At 51.8% G+C, this 25,952-nt stretch overlaps 12 protein-coding genes across 12 annotated transcripts; 7 read left to right on the top strand and 5 right to left on the bottom strand.

Annotated features, from left to right (window-relative positions):
* Nucleotides 1-25: 25 nt before the first annotated feature.
* Nucleotides 26-1,204, top strand: N7477_007690 (1-aminocyclopropane-1-carboxylate deaminase/D-cysteine desulfhydrase; the record flags this gene model as incomplete). The annotated part of the gene is made up of 1 exon (XM_056969353.1): nt 26-1,204. The coding sequence occupies one exon, from the start codon at nt 26-28 to the stop codon at nt 1,202-1,204; it is 1,179 nt and encodes a 392-aa protein (XP_056819385.1).
* Nucleotides 1,205-1,576: 372 nt separating this feature from the next.
* Nucleotides 1,577-6,994, bottom strand: N7477_007691 (uncharacterized protein; the record flags this gene model as incomplete). Its single annotated transcript, XM_056969354.1, has 4 exons — nt 1,577-2,693; nt 2,754-5,505; nt 5,580-6,489; nt 6,677-6,994. The coding sequence occupies 4 exons, from the start codon at nt 6,992-6,994 to the stop codon at nt 1,577-1,579; spliced, it is 5,097 nt and encodes a 1,698-aa protein (XP_056819386.1).
* Nucleotides 6,995-8,208: 1,214 nt separating this feature from the next.
* Nucleotides 8,209-9,484, top strand: N7477_007692 (structure-specific endonuclease subunit SLX1; the record flags this gene model as incomplete). Its single annotated transcript, XM_056969355.1, has 2 exons — nt 8,209-8,450; nt 8,500-9,484. 2 exons carry the CDS (start codon nt 8,209-8,211, stop codon nt 9,482-9,484), a joined length of 1,227 nt encoding a protein of 408 aa, XP_056819387.1.
* Nucleotides 9,485-9,529: 45 nt separating this feature from the next.
* On the bottom strand, nt 9,530-10,252 carry N7477_007693 (bifunctional thymidylate/uridylate kinase; the record flags this gene model as incomplete). Its single annotated transcript, XM_056969356.1, has 2 exons — nt 9,530-10,053; nt 10,102-10,252. 2 exons carry the CDS (start codon nt 10,250-10,252, stop codon nt 9,530-9,532), a joined length of 675 nt encoding a protein of 224 aa, XP_056819388.1.
* Nucleotides 10,253-10,472: 220 nt separating this feature from the next.
* N7477_007694 (tRNA-ribosyltransferase family protein) lies at nt 10,473-12,008 on the top strand (the record flags this gene model as incomplete). Its single annotated transcript, XM_056969357.1, has 3 exons — nt 10,473-10,698; nt 10,768-11,773; nt 11,831-12,008. 3 exons carry the CDS (start codon nt 10,473-10,475, stop codon nt 12,006-12,008), a joined length of 1,410 nt encoding a protein of 469 aa, XP_056819389.1.
* Nucleotides 12,009-12,358: 350 nt separating this feature from the next.
* N7477_007695 (methylenetetrahydrofolate reductase (NAD(P)H) MET12) lies at nt 12,359-14,493 on the bottom strand (the record flags this gene model as incomplete). Its single annotated transcript, XM_056969358.1, has 2 exons — nt 12,359-14,335; nt 14,404-14,493. 2 exons carry the CDS (start codon nt 14,491-14,493, stop codon nt 12,359-12,361), a joined length of 2,067 nt encoding a protein of 688 aa, XP_056819390.1.
* Nucleotides 14,494-14,918: 425 nt separating this feature from the next.
* Nucleotides 14,919-15,536, top strand: N7477_007696 (uncharacterized protein; the record flags this gene model as incomplete). The annotated part of the gene is made up of 1 exon (XM_056969359.1): nt 14,919-15,536. The coding sequence occupies one exon, from the start codon at nt 14,919-14,921 to the stop codon at nt 15,534-15,536; it is 618 nt and encodes a 205-aa protein (XP_056819391.1).
* A 167-nt stretch (nt 15,537-15,703) lies between these two features.
* On the bottom strand, nt 15,704-16,407 carry N7477_007697 (Nucleoside diphosphate kinase; the record flags this gene model as incomplete). Its single annotated transcript, XM_056969360.1, has 4 exons — nt 15,704-15,963; nt 16,018-16,165; nt 16,252-16,282; nt 16,391-16,407. The coding sequence occupies 4 exons, from the start codon at nt 16,405-16,407 to the stop codon at nt 15,704-15,706; spliced, it is 456 nt and encodes a 151-aa protein (XP_056819392.1).
* A 327-nt stretch (nt 16,408-16,734) lies between these two features.
* Nucleotides 16,735-19,731, top strand: N7477_007698 (glucan 1,3-alpha-glucosidase ROT2; the record flags this gene model as incomplete). Its single annotated transcript, XM_056969361.1, is given in 5 exon segments — nt 16,735-16,816; nt 16,880-17,612; nt 17,665-18,138; nt 18,158-18,791; nt 18,823-19,731. 5 exon segments carry the CDS (start codon nt 16,735-16,737, stop codon nt 19,729-19,731), a joined length of 2,832 nt encoding a protein of 943 aa, XP_056819393.1.
* Nucleotides 19,732-20,771: 1,040 nt separating this feature from the next.
* Nucleotides 20,772-21,218, bottom strand: N7477_007699 (uncharacterized protein; the record flags this gene model as incomplete). The annotated part of the gene is made up of 1 exon (XM_056969362.1): nt 20,772-21,218. The coding sequence occupies one exon, from the start codon at nt 21,216-21,218 to the stop codon at nt 20,772-20,774; it is 447 nt and encodes a 148-aa protein (XP_056819394.1).
* Nucleotides 21,219-22,351: 1,133 nt separating this feature from the next.
* On the top strand, nt 22,352-23,338 carry N7477_007700 (PQ-loop repeat-containing protein; the record flags this gene model as incomplete). The annotated part of the gene is made up of 4 exons (XM_056969363.1): nt 22,352-22,395; nt 22,458-22,577; nt 22,651-22,863; nt 22,924-23,338. The coding sequence occupies 4 exons, from the start codon at nt 22,352-22,354 to the stop codon at nt 23,336-23,338; spliced, it is 792 nt and encodes a 263-aa protein (XP_056819395.1).
* A 332-nt stretch (nt 23,339-23,670) lies between these two features.
* Nucleotides 23,671-24,828, top strand: N7477_007701 (uncharacterized protein; the record flags this gene model as incomplete). The annotated part of the gene is made up of 3 exons (XM_056969364.1): nt 23,671-23,710; nt 23,838-24,177; nt 24,231-24,828. The coding sequence occupies 3 exons, from the start codon at nt 23,671-23,673 to the stop codon at nt 24,826-24,828; spliced, it is 978 nt and encodes a 325-aa protein (XP_056819396.1).
* Nucleotides 24,829-25,952: the final 1,124 nt, after the last annotated feature.

Here is a 25,952-nt window from a genome sequence, read left to right on the forward strand (position 1 = left end):
CAGAGCTGGCGAGCAGTTGAGATCAATGGTTCAATTACCTGAACCGTTCGCCGAGCTCCCTCGTCATCCTATCTTGTACAGCCACCCTTCCCCGATCCACCCATTACCCTCTCTATCCTTCCCATCCCAAGGTCCAAGACAAACTGGGATCAAGGTCTATGCCAAGCGGGAAGATCATGGAGCACCACTCGCGTGTGCAGGCAACAAATACCGCAAGCTCGAATATATAGTGCCAGACATTCTATCATCCTCGCCAACATACCACTATCACGAACATCACCCCACGACCGAGAAACTCAAGGGACCAGCAACGATTCTAGTGACAGAGGGTGCAATTCAGAGCAACCACACCGTCCAAGTCGCAGCACTCGCGCGCAATTTAGGCCTGAAGGCCCTAGTCCTTCTTTCACGTGGAACGGGCGGCGGGCTCCTTGCCAGTCAAGACCAAGATGCCTTTGTACGCTCAGGGAACGCACAGATCAACCGAATGCTAGGCGCCGAGGTACATATCCTAAAGGAAGGCGACCCTAGGGCTAATGATGCCAATCCCTTTCTTGAGGAACTCCGCGCGCGTGGTGAAAGGCCCTACTGGATCCCCGGCGGCGCCAGTCTCCACGCGCTCGGTGGACTAGGATATGCGCGAGCAGCGTTTGAAATCGAATTACAAGAGCGCGAGCTCAATCTTAAAGGATCAGGCCAATTCGATTACATATTCGTAGCCTGCGGCAGTGGAAGCACCGTCGGCGGCCTGATTGCCGGGTTCAAAGTTGGAGAACCAGCGATCACCACGAGGCAGGTCATCGGGGTTTTGAATTCACCGACCAAGCCGAGATCGTACCATGAGGCACGAGTCTTGACATTTGCGAGGCGGGCCGCGCAGCTAATTGGGCTTGATGGGAAGAATGGGCTTGAGAGTGAACATGCAATTATCACGGATGATGTGAGGCTTGAAGATCGATTTGTGGGGACTGGTTATGGTGTTTTGGACGCCGAGACCAAGGAAGCTATGGAAAAGATGGCACAATCGGAGAGTATCATTCTGGATCCCGTGTATACGGGTAAAGTGGCCAGAGCAATGATGCAGTGGGTGAGAGAACAGGAGGTGCAGCAGTTTGCGCAGCAGCGTGGGTTGGATGAGGTGAATGTACTGTTCATCCATACGGGGGGTCAAGCCGCGTTGGGGGCATACGCAGATGTGATCTAGGAAATGAAATAATCCGAGGAAAGAGAGACTCAGAGCCTTGTGAGGAATGGCTGCATTCATTTAATATTACACGATGACTAGCAACAACAAAAGTCCAAAAAGCAGACTGCCTCATTCATCACAAACATAGCCGTAGCTGACATGAAAAATAAAACAGAACACACTACTTGAGAAAGGTAAGGGAACGCTCTGAAAACTCCGCGGACATCACCCGGTCCTGACCTTTTATATGAACCCCTTTTCCAAAAAAAAAAGCGTGATCGAGAGGAGAATCCGCGAAAAGAAAAATCCTCGGAAATGGATTTCTCGACACATTTGAAGAAAGAACAAATGTGAGTCTACGACTCGGGAAGGGGCAGAACAAGTGGCCGATCAGAGCTCCGACTCAGGCTCCTCTAGCTCACGGTCTTCTTGCTTCGCCGCAGATGGCCCGGTGGCAGGCTGGGTCTCACTGGCAAGAGCTGACTCGTCGTGCACGGAGCCTGCACGACTGGTGCCGTTGCTTGCGTTCAGGGCGTCAAGGACCTCAGAGGCATGAAGGTTTTCCATGGTCTCAGCATCAGGGTTGACGTCCTCCTGATTAGTGAGGTCCGCAAACATATCGTCTAAATTCTGACGCGGGCTGCTGCTGACGAACGGAGGCTCACGGCCACCGAAGCGCGGCGAGCTGAAGAGAGAAGTATCCATGCCCTGTCCAGTGGGCGAGGGAGAGCGCGGAAGGAAGGTCGGGGATGAGGGAGCCGCCGCTGCATGGGGCAGAAAAGCAGAAGAGGTTGGTGCAAAGGCAGGAGTGGAGTCGCTGGCTGGCAAGGAGTAATTCGCAGAGAATGGGTACGCGGCAGCAATTGGTTCTGACATGGGAGTCAGGGCTGGCCCGGTTGTGGGGGGCTGGCTGTTGGCTGCGGTCGGTGGCGTAGGCTGCAGAGATGGACGAGGAATTACTTGTGTCGCGTCAACTGACTTGCGTTTGGTGGCAAGCATATGCTTCGTGCGCAGATGCTCTGGAAGATCTTCAGGACGTTCAACACCAAGCTGAGCCATGATCTTTTGCTGTTTGGTCGGGCGAGGCTTCCGAGTTGACAAGGACTGCTCCAAGATGGGCGGGGGTTCCGGCGCAACAGGAGCCCACTTGTGAATCTCCTGTCGGAAGAAATTCGTCTCGTACGCCAGGAGAACCTCCGCACCTTCAATTTTGCGCAGGTAGAAGATCAAAGTAGGTACTTCTTCAGTGGTGGTACAGGCAGCGTTGGTGAATCCCTGGAGGAAATCACGGAAGGCAAGGGCTTGATTGACGATGCTGTCCAGGACCTCCTCCTCGTCCGGCTGGAAAGGCAGATTGGGGATTTCCGCGTGCCAGTCTTGGAGATCCTCGAGCTTAGGCCGGGCGGCATCACGAGGGATCTTCTGTCGCCAGTCGCAGATGGGGCAAGTGTACTTGTCAAACTCCTTAACTTTGCCTCGTGCGATCTTGAGACATTTGCCGTGATACCTAAATTATGTATTAGTGACCAATTTACCACTATGCATATCCAGAGTCGCCTCAACTTACCACTCATGGCAAACTTCACACTCAATCATCATGCCTGCCTCTGAGTGCCGACAAATACAGAACACGTCTCGCTTCCGTGATTTGGGACCCCACACATTGCTCGGGGCAGTTTCAAGCAATCCATCCGGAGTGTTGTCTCGCGAAGAAGGCTCCACGGGGGGTCGATAGCTGTCCTCGAGATCGAAACAGTACGAGTTGCGTTTTTCAACATACTCCATATGAGACTTGAGGATATGCAGAGGGGCATTCGCCTTCCCAAAGAGCTTCTTGCCTTTTCGCATCCAATCCTCATGCCGTTTCTGTTCACGTTCCAGATCAAGAGCTCCAATCGGTCGACTGTTTAGTTGCTCCAAAGACTCTATGACCTCGCGAATGTCCTTGTACTTCGGTCGGTTTCTAATATTACTGTCTTTGCTCTGTTCGTAGAGTGTTTGGATCCGCTTCTGTGCTTCTCGCTGCTTGGTCAAGATAGCATCAACGGAGGCAAGAGTATCCGGAGCCACGGGGAAACGGGATGCTTGGGCAGAGAGCGCTTCCAATTGCTGGTAGTGAACGGCTTCCACTGACATCAGTTCTTGGGCCTTGGCTTCCCAGGCTTCGCCACAGCGGCGGAGTTCCTTGTAATGAACCAGATGCTCGTTGGTGTCGGAAAGACCAAGCCGCTCACCAGCGGCGACAATCTCCTGGCAATCCTTGAGGGAAAGATACTTGTCACGCTTGGCAGTAGCCTCTTCCACCCACTTTCTTTGTCGGTGGATCTGCTCCAGGTGCTCCACTTCCGGCATCTCCACATTGAAGTTGCGTCCGGCTTCAACAAGGTCCTCGATCTCCTGGGCGGATCGGGCGGACGGGTTCATCAGGGCAGCGTTAACGTCCTGGCGGAATTTCTCGATCTCGCGGGTCTTCTCTTCCAAAGCCGCCATCTGTGGACAGTCGAAGGAAAGTTTATCAGCCTCTGCCAGAAGGGCGTAGATGTGATCCACTCTGCGGACTTCACGGTCTCGATCGTCCAGCTGCGCAGCCTTGGTACTGGCTCTCCGCCACGCTTTCTCGTTTTTTCTCCGATTTTGCTGCTTCCGGGTAATGTAGTTGTTTGCTTCCTCAACCCATTTATCGCAACGCTGGACGAAAGCCGCAAGGTCTTGAAGGCCAGGCAGGTGGTACGGGATTTTCTCACCTTCACTGAGCAAGTTATGCAGAGCCTTAAGCTGGGGCTTTGGCTCGTCCTCTAAGGTCTTGTCGAGTTTCTCTCCCCATATTTCGGGGGCTCTAGCTCGTTCGTGAACTCGTTGGACAGTCGCTTTCAGTTCTGCGTCACTCACGCGGTAGCGAAGAGTGTGATCCGGTCCCAGGAATTTCTGGGGAAGAGAGTCACCACAGCAGTCAAAGGCTTCCACGTGCGACAAACAAAGAGTTTTGCCAGACTTGTGGCAGCGGAACTGGGTAAGGTAAGCGTATGCCTTGCACTGCTGGCATTGATAGTCATCCTCGGGAAGATCCTCCTCCTCCACTACGAACTTAAGTTGACAACCGCTGTTCGAAGACTTGACACCAAGAGCGCAATCATGAGGCATGATTTCCTTATGGCGAGACAGAAATGCTGCACGTTCGCCAAGCTCCCGAGTACTGGTTCGCTCAAGCGCAGGAGCCAGCCACTTCGCGGTCGCAATAGATGTATCTCGTGTAGCTGCGGTAAACAGCAGCTCATCGTGAGAGAAGCATGGATGTCGGCGGAATGTCTGGAGGCGCTCCACGCCTGCGGCACCCCAAGGTTCCCAGTCGGCGGGTGCGAAATTGACAGCCTCATTGAAGTTGAAACCATGATTGAAGCCAGCATGGTAAGCCTGAGGGAAAGTGAGAACAAATTGACCAGCTCTTTGATCTACAGCATAGACACTGACGCCAGCGCTACGAAGCTTTTCCGGCGGCATGAGGGTAACCAGCTGGAACAGAAGATCTGGCTGACCCTCGAAGAGCTCAGGGACTGCTTTTCGCATAGCCGTCTCAAAGGCCTCAGCATCCGCACCGGGAATGCCATACCAGGTCTTTGTCGCGCCAAAATGCTGGTAGTTGGCCGAGTAGGCGTAATGGTCTTCATTATGCCAACAGAAAGTCGAAAAGCACATGCCAACATAAACCCACGGCACGGTCATACCGGATATATCAGATTTGATGTGGCGGAACAGCGAATCGCCATAGAAAGGAAGGACGTTCAAGTTCCAAGGATCGGACGAATATGGGTCAAGTGGGTTACGCTCAATGGTTGGGAAACCACTGCCGTGAGTAGTCGAATGGATGTCCGCGCCGTACTCAACCTCAACAGTCTCGTGTAGATCGACAACCAGCTTCCAGAATTCAGCTTCGACGTCATCTTCGGTTTCACGACGATGAGTGTTTAGAACAGGGTCAAAGGGCATCTTCGAAGCGAAATATCGCTTCTTGAATTCATTGGCCTTTTCTTGGAATTGCTTTAACGAGTAAACGCCGCCATCTTCGAATCCAAATTCGCCAGTACCGACAAGGCACTTCGGACAGTGCCAATCATTCTCGGAAGCGGCAGTCGTGGAAGGATCAAGGCAGGCGGTATGATAACCAAGATCACAGCTATCACAAACAAGGATTGTATCAGGATCATCTGACTTTCCACATGATTCGCATTTCTCGTCAGTTCTCTGTGTCCCGTCTTTCCGGGCCTTGGGCGGCGCGGGGCGGAGGAGGGACATATGAGAGCCTGCAACGGTGGGCAGTGAATCTACAAAGAGGGGGTCAGATCGAGAAACGCAGTGAGGTGAAAAATAGTTGATATACCTTTTTTGAGACGCTTACTGCGTCGCCCACTTAATTCATCAATATCTCCATTCTCGGCCTGCGAGGCACTATCATGACTGATGGCACGCTTGACAGAGTTCGCAGCATCGCCGTTGGCCACGGGTGTGGAACGATGCTGTTCAGCGATACTCTGAGGTGTCGAAGTGCCATTCTCGCCCTCGCGCTTGATCGCCGGGCCGTTGTTCACAGTCGCAAAGCCAGGTGAATGATTGACGGCGGTGAATCCAGTTGCGCCTGCATTCACTGAGGTGAAACCCGAGGGCGCTGGCAGTGGAGGAGGGGTAGGCTCTACCGGCGGAGTTGGCTCTGAGGGCTTCTCCATCGGGGTGCTGGAAGCGAGGGGCATGCGCATAGCCAAGGTTTCGTCAAGAATCTTTGAGGGTGTTCCGTTTTCTTCCTGTGTAGGCTTTTTGGCCATGGGCGAAGGACGCGGCGAAGGAGTAAACGGGCCGCCATGCTCCAGTTCGAGCTGCTGCTGCACCCCAGGCTTGGCTCGGGCCAAGTACTCCTCATATGGTTGCAAGTAACGTTGATATGAGTTCTTGAGCGAGGTTGACAGCGAGGACATGATCTTGCCGCTGTAGCCGAGATCACGACCAATCTCGGCCCATTTCTTCGTTTTGCAAACTTGTTCGAAGCCGCCTCTGATTTCAACGGCCTTCTTCAATTTGTACAGATCGAGAGGGCGTTTATCTACACTCGGTAATCGACTGTAATTTGTCCCGTGTTGCTTGTGAAACATGGCTAGTCCATCGATGTAGTTCATATTGGCTCGATTACCTGGATTAAAGTCAGGGTTGGATGCGTCATCCGGTGTGTTTGCACCAGTAGTAGCGGCAGCTGAACGCGGGGCCATACCTCCTTCGACTGAGTTGAGTTCTTGTCGACGAGTTTTGAAGTGAAACCGCTGTAGAAAGCATCCATATTTAGCTTGATGGCTCTGAAAGTAGGGGATTAAAATCGAGATGCATGCACGACTCTGTCATGACAAGCTCCGCTTGCAAGAGCAAGTGCAGAACGGGTAACAAATTGCGTGGGAGCCTACCTCTGTATCAATCGCGAATGTCGGCTGCCAGCCCTCCGGTGGGGATAACTCTACAAATTCCATATTTCTTGCCTTCCGGTGCAATCTTCTGGATGTATGCCACTGGATCCTTGAACTCCTCCTCAGTGGGGCGGAAAGTGGGAGCCTCGGGGATGCCCTGAGGCCGGACGCGCTTGGCTGGCTCGCGGGGAGCATTGGGTTGACCGCGCCGCTCAACCGTTGACAAGTCGAGCGGTGCCGACCTACGAGCACTTAAGGGCACATTGTGTGAATGGGACGGGTGCGTGCTCGAGGATCGAGTAGGCTGGGGGCCCATGGATGATTGTCCGGCCATCAATTTTGCCCCGTTCAAGGCCGGGGCCACCATCTCCGGTAGTTGTTGAGCGTTTGTATACAGGGTGGAGGAGATGCAGCCTACGCGCGTTGCCGAGTGCCGAGGAACCGATCACTGCTGCGCGAACGGGCGCATTGAAAGGATCTTGAGAATCGAAAACCGAACAAAGGCGGATGGAGTGTGCAAGATTCGGAGGAGTCTCGCGAAGACCCTTGAGTACAAAGGTTCTTGACAAGAGGTGACGGAAGACGCGAGTGAAGAGGGGATAGTAGGGTGGTGTAAGTCAGAAGAAGATGTGGAAGGATGGAATTGATAGAAAGAGATTATGAGATTAGGGAAATTGGGTGGAGAGGTACTGCCCCGGTCACTCCTACTGCGCGGAGCAACGGAAAAGCGACCTGCGAGTGACTCGGCCTACTCGGTAGCGAAATCGTACCGTACCGTAATTTTCCGAGACGGCAGCCGCGCAGGCACCATGCGGGAGGAAGTCGTAATTATAACGTTACCAACAGGTCGCCGCAAACGGGACAGCATCATACGGTCGGTTCCTTCCAGGCCCGAGCGTCTCTTTCCAAGATTTTTCCATCCTGTGATGCATCACCTATACCTCCCCAGGTTCTTATTTCCATCGCAGCTAATGGGATATATCGGATCTGAATATAGCAATCAAATATAACATTACATGAGATGATATAGTCGTCTCATAGTGATCTAGACACAGATGTCACTGGAGAAAAATACGACTACATTGTGAGTGGGTCTCAATGCCTACCTAACCTGGCGTATCTAAAGAGATGCTGGACAAGATGTTCTGAAAGAGAACCAGAACGAAATTGCTCAAATAGCGCTCTGAGGAAATCCTGGGAGGGGACCTCGAAAGATCGAGAGAAAAATATCTTCTAGGCTCATTGGCACTATCTGCGTGACCGGGCCTTCGTGAGGCTAATTCGCCGACGTCCCATCAAACTAGATCGAGATCTGCCGAGCACAGGGGTCTCCACGGCGTTTTCACCAACCTCCTGTAATTTTGTCCCTAAACTTGAATTAAACATCCTCCACGGAACAATATAACTTAGCCTTTAGAGAAAATTATCGAAAGCGACATCTGGAGAAGCACCGAACCACGTAGGATCGGAATTTTGACCCGTCGCATATCATGTGATCGCGTGTTTACCACACGCGGTTGGCCCGGAAGATAGCCACTTTCAGCGCATATATCCCCCACAGCAGGCATTGATTTGCAGATCATGCAGTCGCATGATGAGCCGAGACCAATTCCGGCCTATTACTGCTGCTATCTCCTTCGGTCTACCATCCGACACGCTTCGCTCTATATAGGCTCAACTCCGAACCCCGTCAGGCGACTTTCCCAGCACAATGGTGAGGCCAAAGGAGGCGCCAAGCGTACCGCGCGCGATAAATTACGGCCCTGGGAAATGGCCCTCGTGGTGGAGGGCTTCATGAGCCGAATTGGTGCTCTTCAATTTGAGTAAGTCTCGCAGCCCTAGGAAGCAGAGCCGCATGCTGATGTGGTACAGATGGGCTTGGCAGCACCCTGAGAGGACACGACATATTGAGCTTGATGAAGATGATCTTCTTAGCTTCCAGTCTAGATTCACCGTTTGCCGACAGACGGGAAAGACAGCACGGCGAACCACGCGCCGGAGATCCTTGACGGCTCACCTAGAGGATCTGCATTTCCTGCTTCGGTCAGCCTATTTCAGTAATTGGCCACTACGGGTGCGATTCTTCCGCGCAGACGTCTATCGCGTCTGGAAAGTTTGGAACGAGCGTGTAGAGACCTCTTTACCTCCGTCCAAAGTAATTCTTGACGGGGACTGTCCTAAGCAAGGTGATGGGGTGGAAGCAGTGGGCAGCGTTCGCCAGCTGCCGGCGGACTACGCAAAACTTGAAGCATACTTGGAGAAATCCACTTTTATTCTTGGAGACACACATGATTTACACTGTGCAGTATGTAAGAGGCCAGGCAACCCCAATACACAGCAAATAGTGGTTTGCCCAAGAGCGCCTTGCCGAGGCACGAGTCATCTATTATGTCTATCTGCACAATTCCTTGAAACCACCGAGGATGCGGGCATGCTCGTGCCAACGCAGGGAGCCTGCCCGACGTGCAAAGAAGTCATTCAATGGCCAATTATGATGCAAGAATTGAGTTTTCGCAATCGCGCCGGAAAGGAAGTTCACATGATACTGAGACGAAAAGAAAAGCGCGAGCGTAAGGAGTTTGCAGATCAGTCGCCCACCAAGGAGGGTAAGAGCAAGAGCAAGAGCAAAAAACCCAGTGTGCGCATGTCTTCTGCCGAGCCAAGATTCGATGGTCAGTCAGAGCCTGCGCCAGAACATAAGTCTGAGGATGACCCCAAGTTAAACGATAATTGGTATGAGGAAGTCGAGCTGGAATCGGACAATGAATTCGGAACTCGAAACCAGTCGCCTTCGCCAAGTAGACTGGAAATCGTCATTGAAGATAGCGAATGGGAAGACGCTGAACTTGTGGAATGAAGACTCGCTATGAAATGCAGCTTCGAGACGCCAGATAACACTGCCCTAATTGGCGAGCGGCCCCAGTGTCCTCAATGACCCGATAGTATCAAGACGCGCGAGACAGTCCAAGACGGCAGTCTGAATATCTTTCGATACCTCCTTCAGTGCTTTCCCAGCATCGACGACATAAACGTCCTTCTGGCGTTCAAACAAGGTGCGGAAGAGGTCGCGCACGCGAGTTTGCATAGCTTCATTCTCGTATCTTTCCGCCCCATAACCGCCACGCTTGGCGGCTTCATCAGTCGAAATACTGAGGAACAAGCAAATATCCGGACGCGGGAGGCCGAGCTCGGGCTGCCAGGCCCAATCCAGCGAGAGCGTCGGGTTGGCCTTGGCGGCGGAATACACGGCTCCAGAGTATGAGTAGCGGTCCACAATGACAGTGATACCGTTGTTGATATCTTTTTCGATGCTCTTGGCAACCTCCCAGCGGTTTGCGGAGAATAGGAGGTGGATGGCGTGATCTTCTTGGTTGGCTGAGCCGCGTAGATAGCTATCTATGAGCTTTCCGATGGGCGTGGTCCTGTCTGTACGCTCATTAGATTTGTTCACCACTTGCAACCAATTTCAATTACCTGGGAATCGAATGTATTTTACATTATGCCCTTGCTCCGTGAGGTAGTTCTGTAGTATCTCGCATTGGCTTGACTTGCCGGCGCGGTCGAGTCCCTCCACCACGACGAGCGCTCCGCGTCGCGTCGACGTGTGTTGTGACATGCCTGTCATTCAGAATAGGGCACGAAATCAGTATGCGCCAAGGTCAGTGATTTCCACGAGACAGAATTGGATTTGATTGAAGTAGGAATAATTTCCAGGTCAGTGAATATGTGCAGCAAGAACCGGGGAGTTGGAAGCGAAGGCCGTTGTTTAATCGGAGACACTTTTTCTGCCGCCCGATAAGATCGCATGGCAGCCGCATCACAGCCATTCGATGAACAACGTCGCCATGACCTCCGAGGCATCTACGACCACTGAGATGAATTTCAGTATCCTGAGCTCTGCAGCTCCAGTGCTGGCACCACGAGTGGGAACATTGGCTATCCCCGGTCGCCAGGCCATCGCGACGCCGCATTTCGTCCCACTGACCACGCGGGGTGCCGTGTCGCATATTGCGCACGACATGGTTCGAAAGGGAACCGCTATCAACAGCCTATTCATTGGGCTAGAGGACTGTACGTACAACTACTTTGGCGACTTCTGAGGCACCGATAACAACAACTGACCTAAGTCCCGTCTGTCAGTCATCGAGAAGAAGCACCCTGCCCCGCTGTATAAAACTCCTGTCGCCCCTGGAGAATCCCCTTTGAGGCGTTTTATTTGCGCTCCCGATGACATGACAATAATCCTTGCGCCGCGACGATTCCCTTCGATTCCATGCCCGCCCACAAATACCGAAAGTTCGGTTGCGGTATTGACTTCTGTCGGATTCCGCCAGCTTTCAGCCCAACAGTACGTGGAGGCGATCCAAAAGCTTCAGCCCGATATTGCTATCGGCTTGGCAGATATAGTCACTGCCAAGCCACCAGGTGCTAGGCGGCGCGGAAAGATGGTTGACCGAACTCATGCGTTTACTCGCGATGCATTGGCGCAGCTATACGGATCTTCTGTGACGGAAGATAAGATGTCAAAAGCCGCATACTTTGCGCCGGTATTGCCGCTGGAGAATGCGCAGCAGTCGCTTTACCTGGAGGACTTGGAAACTGAGTTCCGTGATCATCTTTCTGGGTTGGCGCTGTACGAGTCCACCTCTCTGGGCTTCATCCCAGAAACCATGGGCCACCTTCCTCGCCTATTGCTCAGCGAGCCTGTGACTCCCCATGAGATTTTGCGAGAGATATCACTTGGTGCAGATCTCCTGACTGTACCCCTGATTGGCGCATGCTCAGATGCTGGCATCGCGTTGGACTTTGTCTTCCCTGCTCAGGCTAGCACGGAAGAAAGTGGCGACCCTCAGCCCCTGGGTATAGACCTGTGGCCCTCCAAGCACGCAAAAGACACTTCGCCCTTCAAAGTCGGCTGTGAATGCTATGCCTGCCGACACCACCACCGCGCCTACTTGAATCATCTCCTCGCCGCGAAGGAAATGACTGCCTGGGTTCTCTTGCAACTGCACAACCACCACATAATGGATCAATTCTTCGCCGGCGTACGGGATAGTATTGAGCGAGGCACTTTTGAAGAGGATGTCTACGCTTTCAATTGTGCATACGACTCAGAACTACCAAGCCGGTCCGGCGAGGGTCCTCGGTATGTCTTTCGTTCCCCATCTTGGTATTCATGTCCATCTAACAAGCGTACAATCAGACTGCGTGGTCACTACATTGCTCCCAGACAGGGAACCAACCATCCGAAGCGTATGCAAAAGGTGTATGGCCGCCTCGACGATTTGTCGGAGAAATTCAACGAGTCCCAGTCATCAGTTGCGACACCTGACACAGACGCGGAAGGTCTTGAACGGCACGGATTTGCCAAAAAGCTATGAATGCCATACAATAATTGCTAAGTTTTTCCTTTTGGCTTTGGTCATAGCATGAGAAATGGGAGCATTTGTTTACGAAACCTTTTTTTGCAATTGGCACATTTGGCCAAAAGAGCATCATGAATGGAAGTCCCTACTTTGCATACGATTTCTGATCAATATTATTTCTTTCCATGTGGTCATGCCACCAATCATTTGCGCAAGATCAAGAGTACTGTACATGATCCAATATCTCGTGATGCCATCAAATTTTTCACGTTCAGACGTATCATCTCCTCATCTCCATAAGAAAGGGATTTCAAGGGTATATCCGGGATTGTAATTGTGGGTGTAGATGCGAGAAATTCTCGGGTCTAAACCTCGCCTGCCAGCACGCGCCACATCCACTTAACTTCATCCTCTTCTTCTTTACTGCCGCGCTTGGTACCGGCACCAAATTGTTGTCCGATGACGCAGACAAGCCAGGCCTCGTTCTTGGCAGTGTGGAGGAATCGCTCGGTGGGCGAGCCGTGGGGGTAGATGCGGCGCCATTCGTCCCAGATGCGGAAAGCTTCCTCGCCCCAGGCACGGAAGCTGACTTCCTCAATAATGGTTGGTGTGACAATCTCTTTGCCCCGGAAGACACCCCAGGTCACGGCGTTAAGGCTATCCGGGTTGGAGTCGAGTTCGTCGAGACCGACATCGGCAGGTTGTGTAGGCAGAGATGACTCGAAAGCTCCGGTCTGGTTCGTGGCGAACCAGGTGAGCTTGTCGTGACCGTGCTTTTCGAACAACGGCTTCAGGATTTCCATGTAATCCTTGTTAGGGCAGAAGAATTCAACAAAAGGCTTCTGGAAAACGAAACCCTCACGCTGGGGGCCCCAACCGAAGATCTTGTCGTCACTGCGGACGCCATTCACGGCGGGCTGGGAGGCTAGTGTCCACCAGCCGCGGCCGTCAATGAGCTTGAGCAGCTCGGGCCGGATGAGGTCTGTCTCAGCGTTCAGCCCATCGCCCTCCTCGGCACCACCCTCCGACCATGGAACCATATACAGCTCACCATTCACGTGGCGACGGAAAATCGTGTTAATGTCAGAATGGTCCACAGGGTGGCCCCAGAGTCGCCGAGCAACTGCGGAGGTTACGTGAAGCGAGGGTCCATAGCCATCAATCTCACCAAATGCAGGCGAGCGCGCATCACCCCATCGGCCGTTGGGGAAATCATCCCATGTAGCTTCTCGGCCAAGCGCACCCATACCCTCCGATATTTGGAGGGTAGTTCCACGGCCAGGAGGCATGGCGGGCAGTCCAGCGCTGTTTGCCAGGGCCTCATGTACGGAATCATGCGATGACTCCTTTCCAGAATACTTGTCCACGATGACGCGGTTGTGTACTTGCGAATTGACAGAAGAACGGCGTCTTGCCAGCGAGCGGGCCCGAGTTTCCAGAGAAATAGCGACATCGATGTCCTCAAAAGCGGATTCATCGATGGTTGAGAAAGGCGGAATCAAGTCACATCGCTCAAGAATGAATGAGACAGACTTCTCCAAGTTCAGAGTGTAAAAATGGAAGCCCCGCGGGCCCGGCGACGGTAGCTCTTGGATACCTCCCACAATGTCACTGACAACGTCGACACCAGCACGCTTGACAGCATCGTCATCGTGCTTCACTTCTTCCATACGTTTAGCAATGGGGTCTGGGATGTGCACGTTGCTGAGCTTTGTCACGCGAGTCAGAATCTTGTAGCTGTGAATGGGCATGAGGCCCGGGATGATGGGAATGGTCTTGAAGACTCCCGACTCGTGGTTGCGGAGCATGTTCTCAAACTTCGTGTAAGCATCAAGATCGTATGTGAGTTGAGTCATGATGAAGTCTGCTCCGGCAACGGTCTTCTCGATTAGATAGGGCAGATCACGCATAGGATCCTGGACGTCCTGGAAAGCGTCGGCCGGGTGGCCCTCTGGGTATGCGGCGACACCAACGCAGAAGTAGTCACCATGTTGTTTGCGAATGTATTTCACAAGGTCCACGGCGAAGGTGAAGTCCTTGTTGCTATCGTCCTCTCCGTGCATATTATATTCCTCGCTTCGAGGCGGGTCTCCACGCAGGGCGAGAATATTGCGAATACCCAGCACCTTAGCCTCCTCCAGAGCCATGTCCACCAACGCACGGCTCATGTTGGTGCATGTTAAATGCAGAACGGTCGTCAACTGCAGCTGGCGCTGGCAAACTTCGGCGAGCTCGAGGGAACGGGCCGCTGTGCTTCCGCCTGCACCCCAAGTGACGGTGACGAAGAGCGGTCGGAGAGCCTGGGCCATGCGCTCCAGACGCGCAGACAGGTTTGCAAACCCCTATAGCGTCCACGATCGTCAGCCATCTTTCTTTACACTAGGATTCCACGGTCGCGGGGTTACCCCACCATACGGGTCTTGGGAGGGAAGAACTCCAGCGAAAAGTAATTCGCGTCCGGCGGCAATGCCGCGATCTTCTCTGTGATCTTCTTCTCCATTGCGAAGGATGGGGACAGCAATGGGAGGGGAACGAGACGAGTGAAGTTGGCAGAAGTGGACCGTTCATGGATTAAAAATGGCGACCCGAACGCATCGGGAAATATCTCGAATTGCGCCTGCCGATACCCTGGCCATCCCGCACTTTGGCGGATCTACGCCATTTCCCGCCAATTGCACCATTAATTATTCCATTACGTTCTGCATTTACATTGACAGGAAATCCAGCTTTCTGGAGAGGCTAAAGGGGCGATCGGAATGAGATTACTCAGCCCGATACGAAGCCTATGCAATCGATAGCCGAACTCTCTCCGTCGCGCGCTTGTACTTGAGCTTAGACTATACAACCGCGCCCTATTGTCACACCCAGTCAGAACCTCCCCTGGAGACACGCCGTTTGCTCTCATATACATTTGCGATCCCGACCATGGCGCCTCAGCGCCCCATAAGCTTTCTTTGCCATCTTCGTCTCCGAGGCACAGCATCTCGAATGCCGCGGCGAAACCTCTCCTCTCCTCCACGATCAGCCTCTTCAAGCTCCAAAGATTCCCAATCTCGTCTGCGCCAATTGAATGACCGCCTGCCCCGCTTCCTCCGCACATACACTGCGCCTTTGCTCGGAGCGCCAATGACCCATATCACATCCTTTTTAATCCTCCACGAGCTCACCGCTGTGCTGCCATTGTTCGGACTGGTAGGCGCGTTTCACTATGGAAATTGGATGCCAGATCTGACCTCCGGTACCGGGGAGAAAAATGCTTTTGACGAAGGGGCTGCGCGATTCGGGCGCTGGTTGAAGAAAAAAGGCTGGGTCGATGAGTCGGACGTGAGCACAGTCGCAGATCATGAAGCCACTGGGTTGGCGCCACGCGAAAAACAGCGGGCAGGCGTGAGATTAGTGCTCGAGTTCGCTACAGCTTATGCGATTACAAAGGCTTTACTGCCCTTTCGTCTGGCTGCGAGTGCATGGGCGACGCCCTGGTTTGCGCGGACAGTCCTCGCCCCGACAACTCCTCTGGCCAGGAGGCTAGTGAGGAAAAGCTAGGGTAATCGATACTCGTACGTGTACTTATGCTCATGCTCATAAATCATATATGAATTGTATATAGTTTTATTGAAGCCATCAGAAACACTTTTCAACTACTGCATATTTATGCTGCAAGCAGCCGAGGAGCAGCGCTCGTCAGGGCAAGGCACCATGGAACGAGTGGTTTACTCGTAGATCCACTGGGAAGCGGTGTGCTTCCACTGGAGGACCTCGGAGGGGCTGAACCAGAGGGCAATCTCCTTCTGGGCGTTCTCGACGGAGTCGGAGCCGTGGCAGACGTTGCGGCCGACATCGATGGCATAGTCACCACGGATGGTACCGGGAGCGGAGGCCAGGGGGTTGGTGGCACCGAGGATAGTGCGGCCGGTCTTGACGGCGTCCTTACCCTCCCAGACCATGGCGCAGATGGGGCCACTCAGCATGTCTGACATGGACGTTAGCTTGGTTTCAGGCTGCGTTCGAGAGGTATGTTACGCACAGGAGATGAGACCCTTGAAGAAGCCCTTGCCGGCGAGGTCAGCGTAGTGCTTCTCGAGGTGCTCCTGGCTGGGGGAGGTCAGCTTCATGGCAACGAGCTTGAAGCCACGGTTCTCGAAGCGAGAGATGATGGGGCCAACGAGTCCACGCTGCGGTCCCATTAGTATATAGTCAATTGATGCATGAACCGAGTAATCCATCGTGGACTTCGGTCGAGATGTTGTCAAAGGCGTACCTGGACACCATCGGGCTTGATGGCAATGAAACTGAAGCAATTGATTAGCTACGCCGCTCCTGAAAGAGGGACCGGAAGAGGAGTAGATGGGTGCGGAGGGAAGGTAGACAAGGCAATGGTAGAGTAATGGTGGACTCACGTCTGCTCGGTAGACATCTTGATGAATTGAAGTTGAAGATCTGGGATCAGCAAGGGATGGGAGATTAAAGAGGAGGGAGGGGGGGAGGGGAGAATAAATACGTGCGAGTCTTTTTTGACCAGTGCTGATCCACTGGTGGGGCCCTCCCGAGGGATGCCGTCGGTCTCAGGCCGCCGGCTTGACACCTTAACACCTTGACACCTTGTAGCCTCAGGTGTCTTACCCCAGCTATCTACCATCAGGCCAGCCTGGAGCTTCCTTGTAGATGTACCTCCGGATGCTGGTCAACATCCTTGATCTGTACACAACTAGAGATTGAGGGTCTCTGATTATACACTTCTATCATGGCCAGGAGTCACCCTGCGTCCCGCTGGACGCTAATGCTCTCCGTGGTCGTTCTTATCGCATGCATTGTTGTTCCCGGATGTGAGATCCCATTGCAAAGGCCGAGAACCCCCCCCAGGGTTTGACTAACCTCGCCATTGACAGTGACCGTGAAACATGAGAACTTCAAGACATGCGAACAGTCCGGGTTCTGCAAACGGAACCGAGCCCTCGCCGACAATGCCTCCGCCCAAGGCGCGTCATGGAGCTCGCCATACGAGCTGGACCCCGCTACTATCCACTTCAAGGATGGCCAATTGACTGGCATGCTGATCAAAACCACCGCGAACAACGAAAAAGTCCACTTGCCACTGACGGTTTCATTCCTCGAATCCGGTGCTGCTCGTGTCCTTGTTGATGAAGAAAAGCGCATGAAGGGCGACATCGAGGTCCGACACGGCAGCAAGGTCAACAAGAAGCGTTATGATGAGGCGGAGAAGTGGGTTGTCGTTAGTGGCTTGGAAACCAGCAAGTCGGCCACCTTGAACGCCCAAACCGAGACGGGCTTCACCAATGTTCTCTATGGACCAAACGATAAGTTCCAGGCGATTATTCGACATGCACCATTCGAGGTGGATTTTCAGAGAGATGGCGAGACTCATGTGCAGGTCAATCATCAAGGTCTGTTGAACTTGGAGCACTGGCGGCCCAAGGTCGAAGGCAAGGAGGGCGAGTCTGACGAAGACGAGAGCACTTGGTGGGAAGAGACGTTTGGCGGCAACACCGACTCGAAGCCTCGTGGCCCTGAGAGTGTTGGTCTCGACATTACCTTCCCTGGATATACCCATGTGTTTGGTATTCCCGAGCACGCTGACTCGCTTTCACTCAGAGAGACTAGGTATGAAGCGTTTGCCTTATCTTATGCTCGAACCCAGCTGACCGTTCTTCAGAGGTGGAGCTGGCAACCATGAGAATCCTTACCGGATGTATAACTCCGATGTCTTTGAATATGAGCTCAATAGCCCCATGACTTTGTATGGGTCGATTCCCTTCATGCAAGCTCACCGCAAGGGATCTACCGTCGGAGTCTTCTGGCTGAATGCTGCCGAAACTTGGGTTGATATCGTCAAGAAGGCTGCTTCTTCGAACCCGCTGTCCATGAGCTCGCACACCAAGAAGGATACCCAGACTCACTGGTTTTCCGAGGCCGGTCGAATCGATCTTTTTGTTTTCCTTGGACCTACTCCCCAGGATATCAGCAAGACCTATGGTCAGCTCACAGGCTATACTCAGCTTCCTCAGCACTTTGCCATTGCCTATCATCAATGTCGCTGGAACTACGTTACCGATGAGGACGTCAAGGAGGTGGACTCAAAGTTCGACAAGTACCAGATTCCCTACGATGTGATCTGGCTCGACTTGGAGTATACCGATGACCGGAAGTACTTCACATGGGGATCCGCTCACCTTCCCCAACCCGAAGGGCATGCAGGAAAAGCTTGACGAATCTGAGCGGAAGCTTGTTGTCCTCATTGACCCGCACATTAAAAACAAGGACAACTACTATGTCTCTCAAGAGCTGACCAGCAAGGGTCTCGCTGTCCTGAACAAAGATGGTGAGATCTACGATGGATGGTGCTGGCCGGGCTCATCGAACTGGGTGGACTGTTTCAACCCGGCTGCGCTGCCCTGGTGGAGCAGCCTGCACAAGTACGACAAGTTCAAGGGATCGATGCCCAACTTGTTCATTTGGAACGACATGAACGAGCCATCCGTGTTCAACGGGCCCGAAACTACCATGCCCAAGGATAACATACACTACGGAGATTGGGAGCACCGTGATGTTCACAACGTGAATGGTATCACTCTTGTCAATGCTACCTACCAGGCCATGCTGGAGCGCAAAAAGGGTGAGGTCCGCCGGCCCTTCATCCTGACCCGCTCTTACTACGCTGGGGCCCAGCGTATGTCTGCTATGTGGACTGGAGATAACCAAGCTACCTGGGATCACCTGGCTATTTCTCTGCCCATGGTTCTGAACAACGGTATCGCAGGATTCCCCTTCGCTGGCGCTGATGTCGGGGGGTTTCTTCCACAATCCTGACAAGGAGCTTCTGAGTCGCTGGTACCAAGCTGGCATTTGGTATCCCTTCTTCCGTGCCCATGCTCACATTGACACTCGTCGTCGTGAGCCATACCTGATCAGCGAGCCGCACCGAACTATTATCTCCCAGGCAATTCGTCTTAGGTATCAGCTTCTGCCTGCATGGTACACTGCCTTCCACGAGGCTTCTGTCAACGGAACACCCATTGTGTACCCTCAGTACTACCTCTTCCCTGATGATGAGCAAGGCTTTGCCATTGATGACCAGTTGTACCTGGGCAAGACTGGTCTCCTTGCCAAGCCCGTTGTCAAGGAGAACACCTTCACCACCGACATCTATATTGCTGATGACGAGAAGTACTATGACTACTTTGACTTCACCGTCTACCAGGGTGCAGGCAAGAGACATACTGTCCCTGCCCCAGAGGACAAGATACCTCTATTGATGCAGGGTGGCCACATCGTTCCCCGTCGGGACCGCCCTCGCCGCAGCAGTGCCCTCATGAAGTGGGATCCCTACACCTTCGTCATCACTCTCGGTAAGAACGGCGAAGCCGAGGGTAGTATCTACGTCGACGACGGAGAGACTTTCGATTATGAGCGCGGTGCCTACATCCACCGCCAATTCCACTTCCGCGATTCTGTCTTGACTTCTGAGGATCTCGGCATCAAGGGAGCCAAGACCGGTGAATATCTTAAAACCATGGCGGGCGTCACTATCGAGCGTATTATTGTCGTTGATCCTCCCACCGAGTGGAAGGACAAGAACAGCGTCATTGTTATCGAGGATGGAGCTAAGGCTGGGTCCACAGCCTCGTTGGAATATTATGAACAGCAAGGTGGCAAGGCCGCTTATGCCGTTGCCAAGAGCCCTAATGTCGGCATTGGAAAGACGTGGCGGATAGAGTTCTGAGATGAATTTCATTTTAAAATCTAGCATATGTGCGCGATGTGAGATATCGGATTTTCGATAGAGCATGCAATTCATTTCATTCAAATATTCTATCATCTCTGTTGTTCCAAACCCACGAGGCTAATACCCGCGCCTCGAATTTACCGTCAACTTCATGTTGCGTGGGACAAGACACACTGTAGAGAGAGCATCGAAGCTGTTCCAGAAACAAGCCTAGACTGCACTGCCTGTGTCACTTGAGAAGTTGAGAGGGTAACGATTCTTGCCATCTCCTGGGTGTCTGTATCTAAAGGCGAGTGAGAGCGTAGGCAGTCTTTCATTTCGTTTGGAATAGATACCCGAAGAAAGCAAATTGCTTGCGCTGCTGGGGATAGAGGACTCATATCCATTTCAACGGTTTGCTTGAGAAGGCGCCATGAGGTCTTCTTAGTTCTTCTGAATGCATTCCGAGTTAGCTTCCTGGGACTCCGACCGTTTGAAAATTTCGTTGCAAGATGAGCCTCGTCACAGAGAGACTGCGGTTTTCCTCGTCGTGGTCTTCGTCGTGCATTTCTTGCGACACTGTTCCATCAGCAAATACACCACTCTAACCCCGTGCGCATCATCTCGTCGTATGATCCTTTCTTCGTAGAATTTGGCAAAGTAATCGGGATAAAGCTTTGCAAAGAAATCCAGGGCGAAGCGGTGAGCTATTTCCAGTGCTCAAAGGGCGCCCTCCATAGTGATTTCTGCTTCGTTATACTCTACGCGTTCGTAATGGGTCACCCTAAACACGTAATCTTCGTTTCCTGTCCGCTCAGGAGGGTTTGGTACGCTGCATCAAGTTGACAGAGGAGCTGCTCCGGATACCGGTGCTTATTGCTGGTAAAATCAAACATTGAGTTGTATTGAGCCTGCTTATTTCTGCTGATCGAGTTAATTTTGAAGTCTTATCAAAACAAATCCCTCAACAATTCGTGTATTTGATATTAATATTTACAGTCAAGAGCAAATGAAGACGTAGCTGAGATCCAGACATTATTATAGTGTCCCTCCGATGCTTATTCTAGCTCATGACTCTGAACATAGACATGGATCTTTGGCCCTTCCGAATTGGTCGCCTCCAACGATATACCTCCATCATAGAGAATACTCCACTCCACCGTATTGAAGCCGTCATTTTTCACGGTATTGGACTCGAAGAAATTCGACATATCTTCTTTCTGGTCGAAGAAAGCAGCGTAGTCTTCTATGAAAAAATTCAGAGCAGCTTCGTTGGCCTTTTGTAGTGTAGTGAACACTCCCTCGACAATAGTTGTCGTATGCTCGTCCGTTCCCGCTTCGTCAATATCGTGATACAGCACAAACACCCAAGAGGGATTCGGATTGTCGGTCTTCTGTCCGTGTGGATATGGCTTGAATTGTACTGCCCACACTTTGTCAAGCAGAGCCCGAGGGTATTCAATCTCGCGGAGATCGTTCATTTCGTCCGAGTCTGTGGGGTCCATAATTGCAGGTGTCGTAATAGACAATAGAAAGGCTCAGGTCTCCACGGACCGACCCCAGAAGCTTAAAATCAAAGAAACAAACGCTTGGACGTAGAGAAACACAGATTGATTGGAGCTTGGATGCCCAAGAGAGTCTGGGCTTGTGGAAGCAGATCACGAAACGACACGCTAGTGCAGTCGCTAAGCTGTGCACAGACAACCTGGAATAATCTTGTTGACTGACAAAAGTACGTAAGTACAAACATAGCCGCTATACTTGGCCCTCATCTCTTCCAGTTTGTGCTTGGACGTGACGAAATGTGTTATGAAGGCAATCATCCAAAAGCGGCCGTTATACAAACACCGTGCGCTCCACTGCGCGAGAATTATCTGTATTCCCCTTCTTCGGGACCACAAAAAACTTCGTAAATAAACTCCTGCCTTTCAAAGCTTTAATATTTAAGAAATTACTTACTTGCATGAAATAGTATGTTTCTCTTGTTGTAAGATTTGTAAGATTCTTCCAGTTGACATTGAAATATCCCCGAGATCCGCAGCAGGCACCGCGGCTAGCCGGTGAACAAGTCTTATGCTTGTTAATCGAAAGTTAAGAGGACACTCTATTTTGCGTGACTGATCAAGTCGATGATTCAATTACGTTCCGTCACTTAAATGTATACATGCTTCATCGAATGCCAAATAATACATACCCGATCAGGTCTTTCAAAAGCAATTAAGGGGTTCACGAGAATTCAGAGTCTATCGTACCGAAATTGTTTAAGTGTAGTTCTTAGCCTGTAAGACCGAAATCTACCGGAGAATTCCCACCCGTTGCATAGCCACCTTCTGACCTAGTTCACAGGACAATCTCCAAGCGAAGGGACTTTGACTGGCGGATGATCGACAAGGCCTCGAGCCGCTGACATAATACGGCAACGAAAAAAAGGACCGCATGCGGCGCGTGGATTATCTGCCGTCTTGGTGGTTCTCCCGAAGCTTGTTCCTGTTTCTTCGAGCTGAGTCAGGGTCGCCTTTCTTTCCTGCAGTCGCGTCAGAGATTTTGAAATCTCGTGGAGACTGTCAATCTGGGCCGGACGCTCCGTCAAATCCATAATCACCCATTGCATGTCCGCAGACCGCGAAAGATCAGCCCAATGTCTCTCATTCAACTCGCCCTTGAATATGGCGCCCCTGTCTTGTATGCTCAAGATCGTAGTATCTTTATGAAGACTTTATGCTAAATGTTGTTTCTCGCGCTAGTCTCATTTCCTCTCCTCTCACGTCCTATGCCGACCAGATCCTCAGCATTCACCGGAATAGGAGCTCCGCAGGCTTCTCCTTGGACATTCCGTTGATCATGCTTGTCGCATCGATCCTGAAGTAAGACTCCACCCATCGCTAGCAAGGAAGCGAAGAATCTTGTGGAATGGCAATTGTATTGACGCACTTTCAGGGTCTTCTATTGGTTTGGAGAATACTATTCGGGTGCCCTGCTGGCACAGGCCTTGGTCATGATAGTCGTACAGGCGGCCCTTCTCAAGGTTGCTTTGGACAACCGACCCGCCTCGGGCGCGAAAAATGGCATCGAGCATACACCTTTCAGCAGCGGCTCTAGCGGAGGATTCGTGCGGCCATACGACTTTTGGCAGTGGAGGAGCACAAAGCCGTAAGTGAATATGACAAAGATCGCACCCCGGAAGGAGGGCTAAGTCATGTTCTATTGTAGCTACTGGTTGTTCCTGGGCTATTTCGTCGCTATTCTGACTGTGATTCACCTCACTCCTATCTCCTACTCGGAGACCTATATTAGCGTCCTCGGCTGCGTTGGCCTGGCTGTCGAAGCCATTCTCCCCCTCCCTCAAATCTTCGCCAACCATCGCTCCGGCTCTTGCAAGGGTTTCCGGGTTTCTGTTCTCGCATCATGGCTTCTTGGTGACACTATGAAGATGAGCTACTTCTTCTGCAGCGGAGAGGCCATCCCCTGGTCATTCAAGCTGTGCGGTATGTTCCAGTGCGTGTGCGACTTCTACCTGGGCTTCCAGTACTGGATGTTCACCCAAATGACTCCTCGAGCCCCGGCCACCTCTCAAAGTCTCGAAGACCGATGGGGCCAAGGAGAGAAGGATATCCGAATGAATTAATGAAGCTGTAACGAGCGCATTACGATTGTGTTCTGCATTTGCTGTAGATAAGAGTGGACTGATGGGATCATAGCGATGGCGACCATAGCGACCATAGACTTGTAATTATGAACGAAAAAAATGTTGATAATCCAAAGATCCATCAATGCATGCTTGTTGTCAATGTGGAAGCTGCTATCTCCGGAGTAAATCCGGTTCGGGAAGCCGTGGATCTGCCCCGCCATTGCGGTGCTGATGCTTCTGCTCCGCGGACTCTCTTCCACGAGCGGATCCCAATTCTCCTGCTTCTTGTTATTCTGAGCCAAAGGGTTTGATCGGTTCACATCTCCAGAATGGCTGAAGTACCTACCATCCGCATCGGCTATGTGCCCGGTATGTACCCTCTCTCTAAATCTAGCTTCGACGTTTCCCAGATTGAAGAGCACAATCTTGGGAACCGAACAGTTATCTACATTGTCTTGATGAAATTTACTTACCTGAAATTCTTCTTTGCTCCCAGAGCACTATCTCACTCCTCTCCACCTCGCTCTCCGGTCCCCAGCCGTCGCCTCCCTTCCGTTCAAGATTGTCACAACTCCCTTTCCGTCTGGAACAGGCCATATGATCACATCGCTGCGAAGTCATGAGATTGATATTGCTATTGGTCTGACCGAGGGCTGGGTTGCTGGTTTGACGGGAAAGACACAGCCCCAGAGCCCCGCGGAGGGAGGATACAAGGTTGTCGGCCACTGGGTCGATAACCCGCTGCGCTGGGCCATTGTCACGGGTCGCAATCGCAGGGACCTCAATGGTGTGCCGGATTTGAAGGGCAAGAGAGTCGGTGTCAGTCGCCCTGGAAGGTAAGCATAGATCGCTCCGACATGCGAAGCAAAATTGACCGTTCCATGTCCAGTGGCTCCCATATCATGTCTTTTGTGCTAGCTCAGCAGCAAGGCTGGGAGTCTGACTCCCTCACAAGCGTTGTTCTCGGCCCCTTCGGTGCTCTGCGAAATGGAGTCACAGGCCAAGACGAGGCACAGCTTGACCAAGCTCCCAAGCCAACAGCTGAGTTCTTCATGTGGGAACATTTTACAACCAAGCCTTATTTCCACCCAACCAGCGAGAAGCCTGACCCACCGCTGAAGAACATTGGTGAAATCTTCACTCCCTGGCCCTCGTGGATGATCGTGGCGTCGACAGCAACGTTCCCCAACCCAGAAAAGGACGCGCGTCTGCAGAGCCTCTTCCAAGCCCTGGACCGGGGTATCAAGGAATTTGAGGCTGACACTGCTCAGGTGGTCAAGCTGCTGGGAACGGGCGAGCTAGGCTGCAACTATATCGAGGAGGATGCCATCGAGTGGTTGAAGGATGTGAAGTTTACTGATGGCACCCGTGGTGTCGATGCTAAGGTAATTGAGGGTGTCGTTGATATCCTCAAGGTTGCGGGTGTCATTGACACCCGTATGAGCAATAGTGAGGCTATCCAGCGTGTCATTGGGATTCCGCGGTAAGATGACTGGGAGCAGGAAGTGTATGAATCATATATGTACCCTTATACTCTGGCAAGACTCCGGTTTAAAGCTCTTTGATGAGTCGATGTCTCTCGGTAGGGTTATATAGAGCGATTCAAAGCCTAAGCCTCTTAGTTACGGCGTTCCGTTACCTCTATTATATAGTCGAAAAGACTAGCTTCTCTAAGGCTACCGAATAATATTATATGTTAATTATCTGCTAAGCCTATAATCTTATTATTGGAGGTATTTAAGACCTAATTGTAATCCTATCCTAGCGGGTAGAATGATATATTTACGAATAGTAAGTAAATAATATGATAAAGTAATAGACGGAGAGAGGAAGAAGAAGAAGAAGAAGAAGAAGAAGAAGAAGAAGAAGAAGAAGAAGAAGAAGAAGAAGAAGAAGAAGAAGAAGAAGAAGAAGAAGAAGAAGAAGAAGAAGAAGAAGAAGAAGAAGAAGAAGAAGAAGAAGAAGAAGAAGAAGAAGAAGAAGAAGAAGAAGAAGAAGAAGAAGAAGAAGAAGAAGAAGAAGAGGAAGAAGAGAATCTCTCGGAGACAAAGACATTGGGTTACAGTACGCGAATTAGGGCACGCTCAATGGATTCGCTACTAAGCTTGTCCTGAACCCTTGGACCTCTTCTTTTGAGAAACTGCATTGTATAGGTATATCTCAGGGGGGTGATAATAGTCCAGTTTCTATTAATTTAAAGAGCCAAAATTATGCAGAGCTTATATCTCCAAAGGGTACTGACTCTACATGCTACATAAGCTGCCGTGCGCAATCTAACCGTCCATATCACATCTCTTTTTTTTTCCCGATGAAAGCGCAACCACAGAAAGCCATGCACGACTTCAAGGTTATACCCCGCTATTCCTCCAAGGAAAAGACTCAAGCTGACCATGTTCAATAATATAGCCTAGAAGTCGTTCTATGGTGGAAATGTCGAGTTGTCGGTGGTACATTCCTCAAGGCTCCCCGATCACCCGCCGAAACCCCTGACAACAGCCCGGGAATGTAGGCGACCCAGGTGAGCACACAAAATGCTCCAATCCACAATGCAAGGCCAGATATTCCCGAAGATCATGGCCTGCAAGCTCCCTTCCTTCTGTCTCGAGCGGAG

Source organism: Penicillium maclennaniae (genome assembly GCF_028827695.1).
Source record: "Penicillium maclennaniae strain IBT 15551 chromosome Unknown utg000007l:1.0-4884863.0:1.0-4888362.0, whole genome shotgun sequence".
NCBI lineage: Eukaryota > Fungi > Ascomycota > Eurotiomycetes > Eurotiales > Aspergillaceae > Penicillium > Penicillium maclennaniae.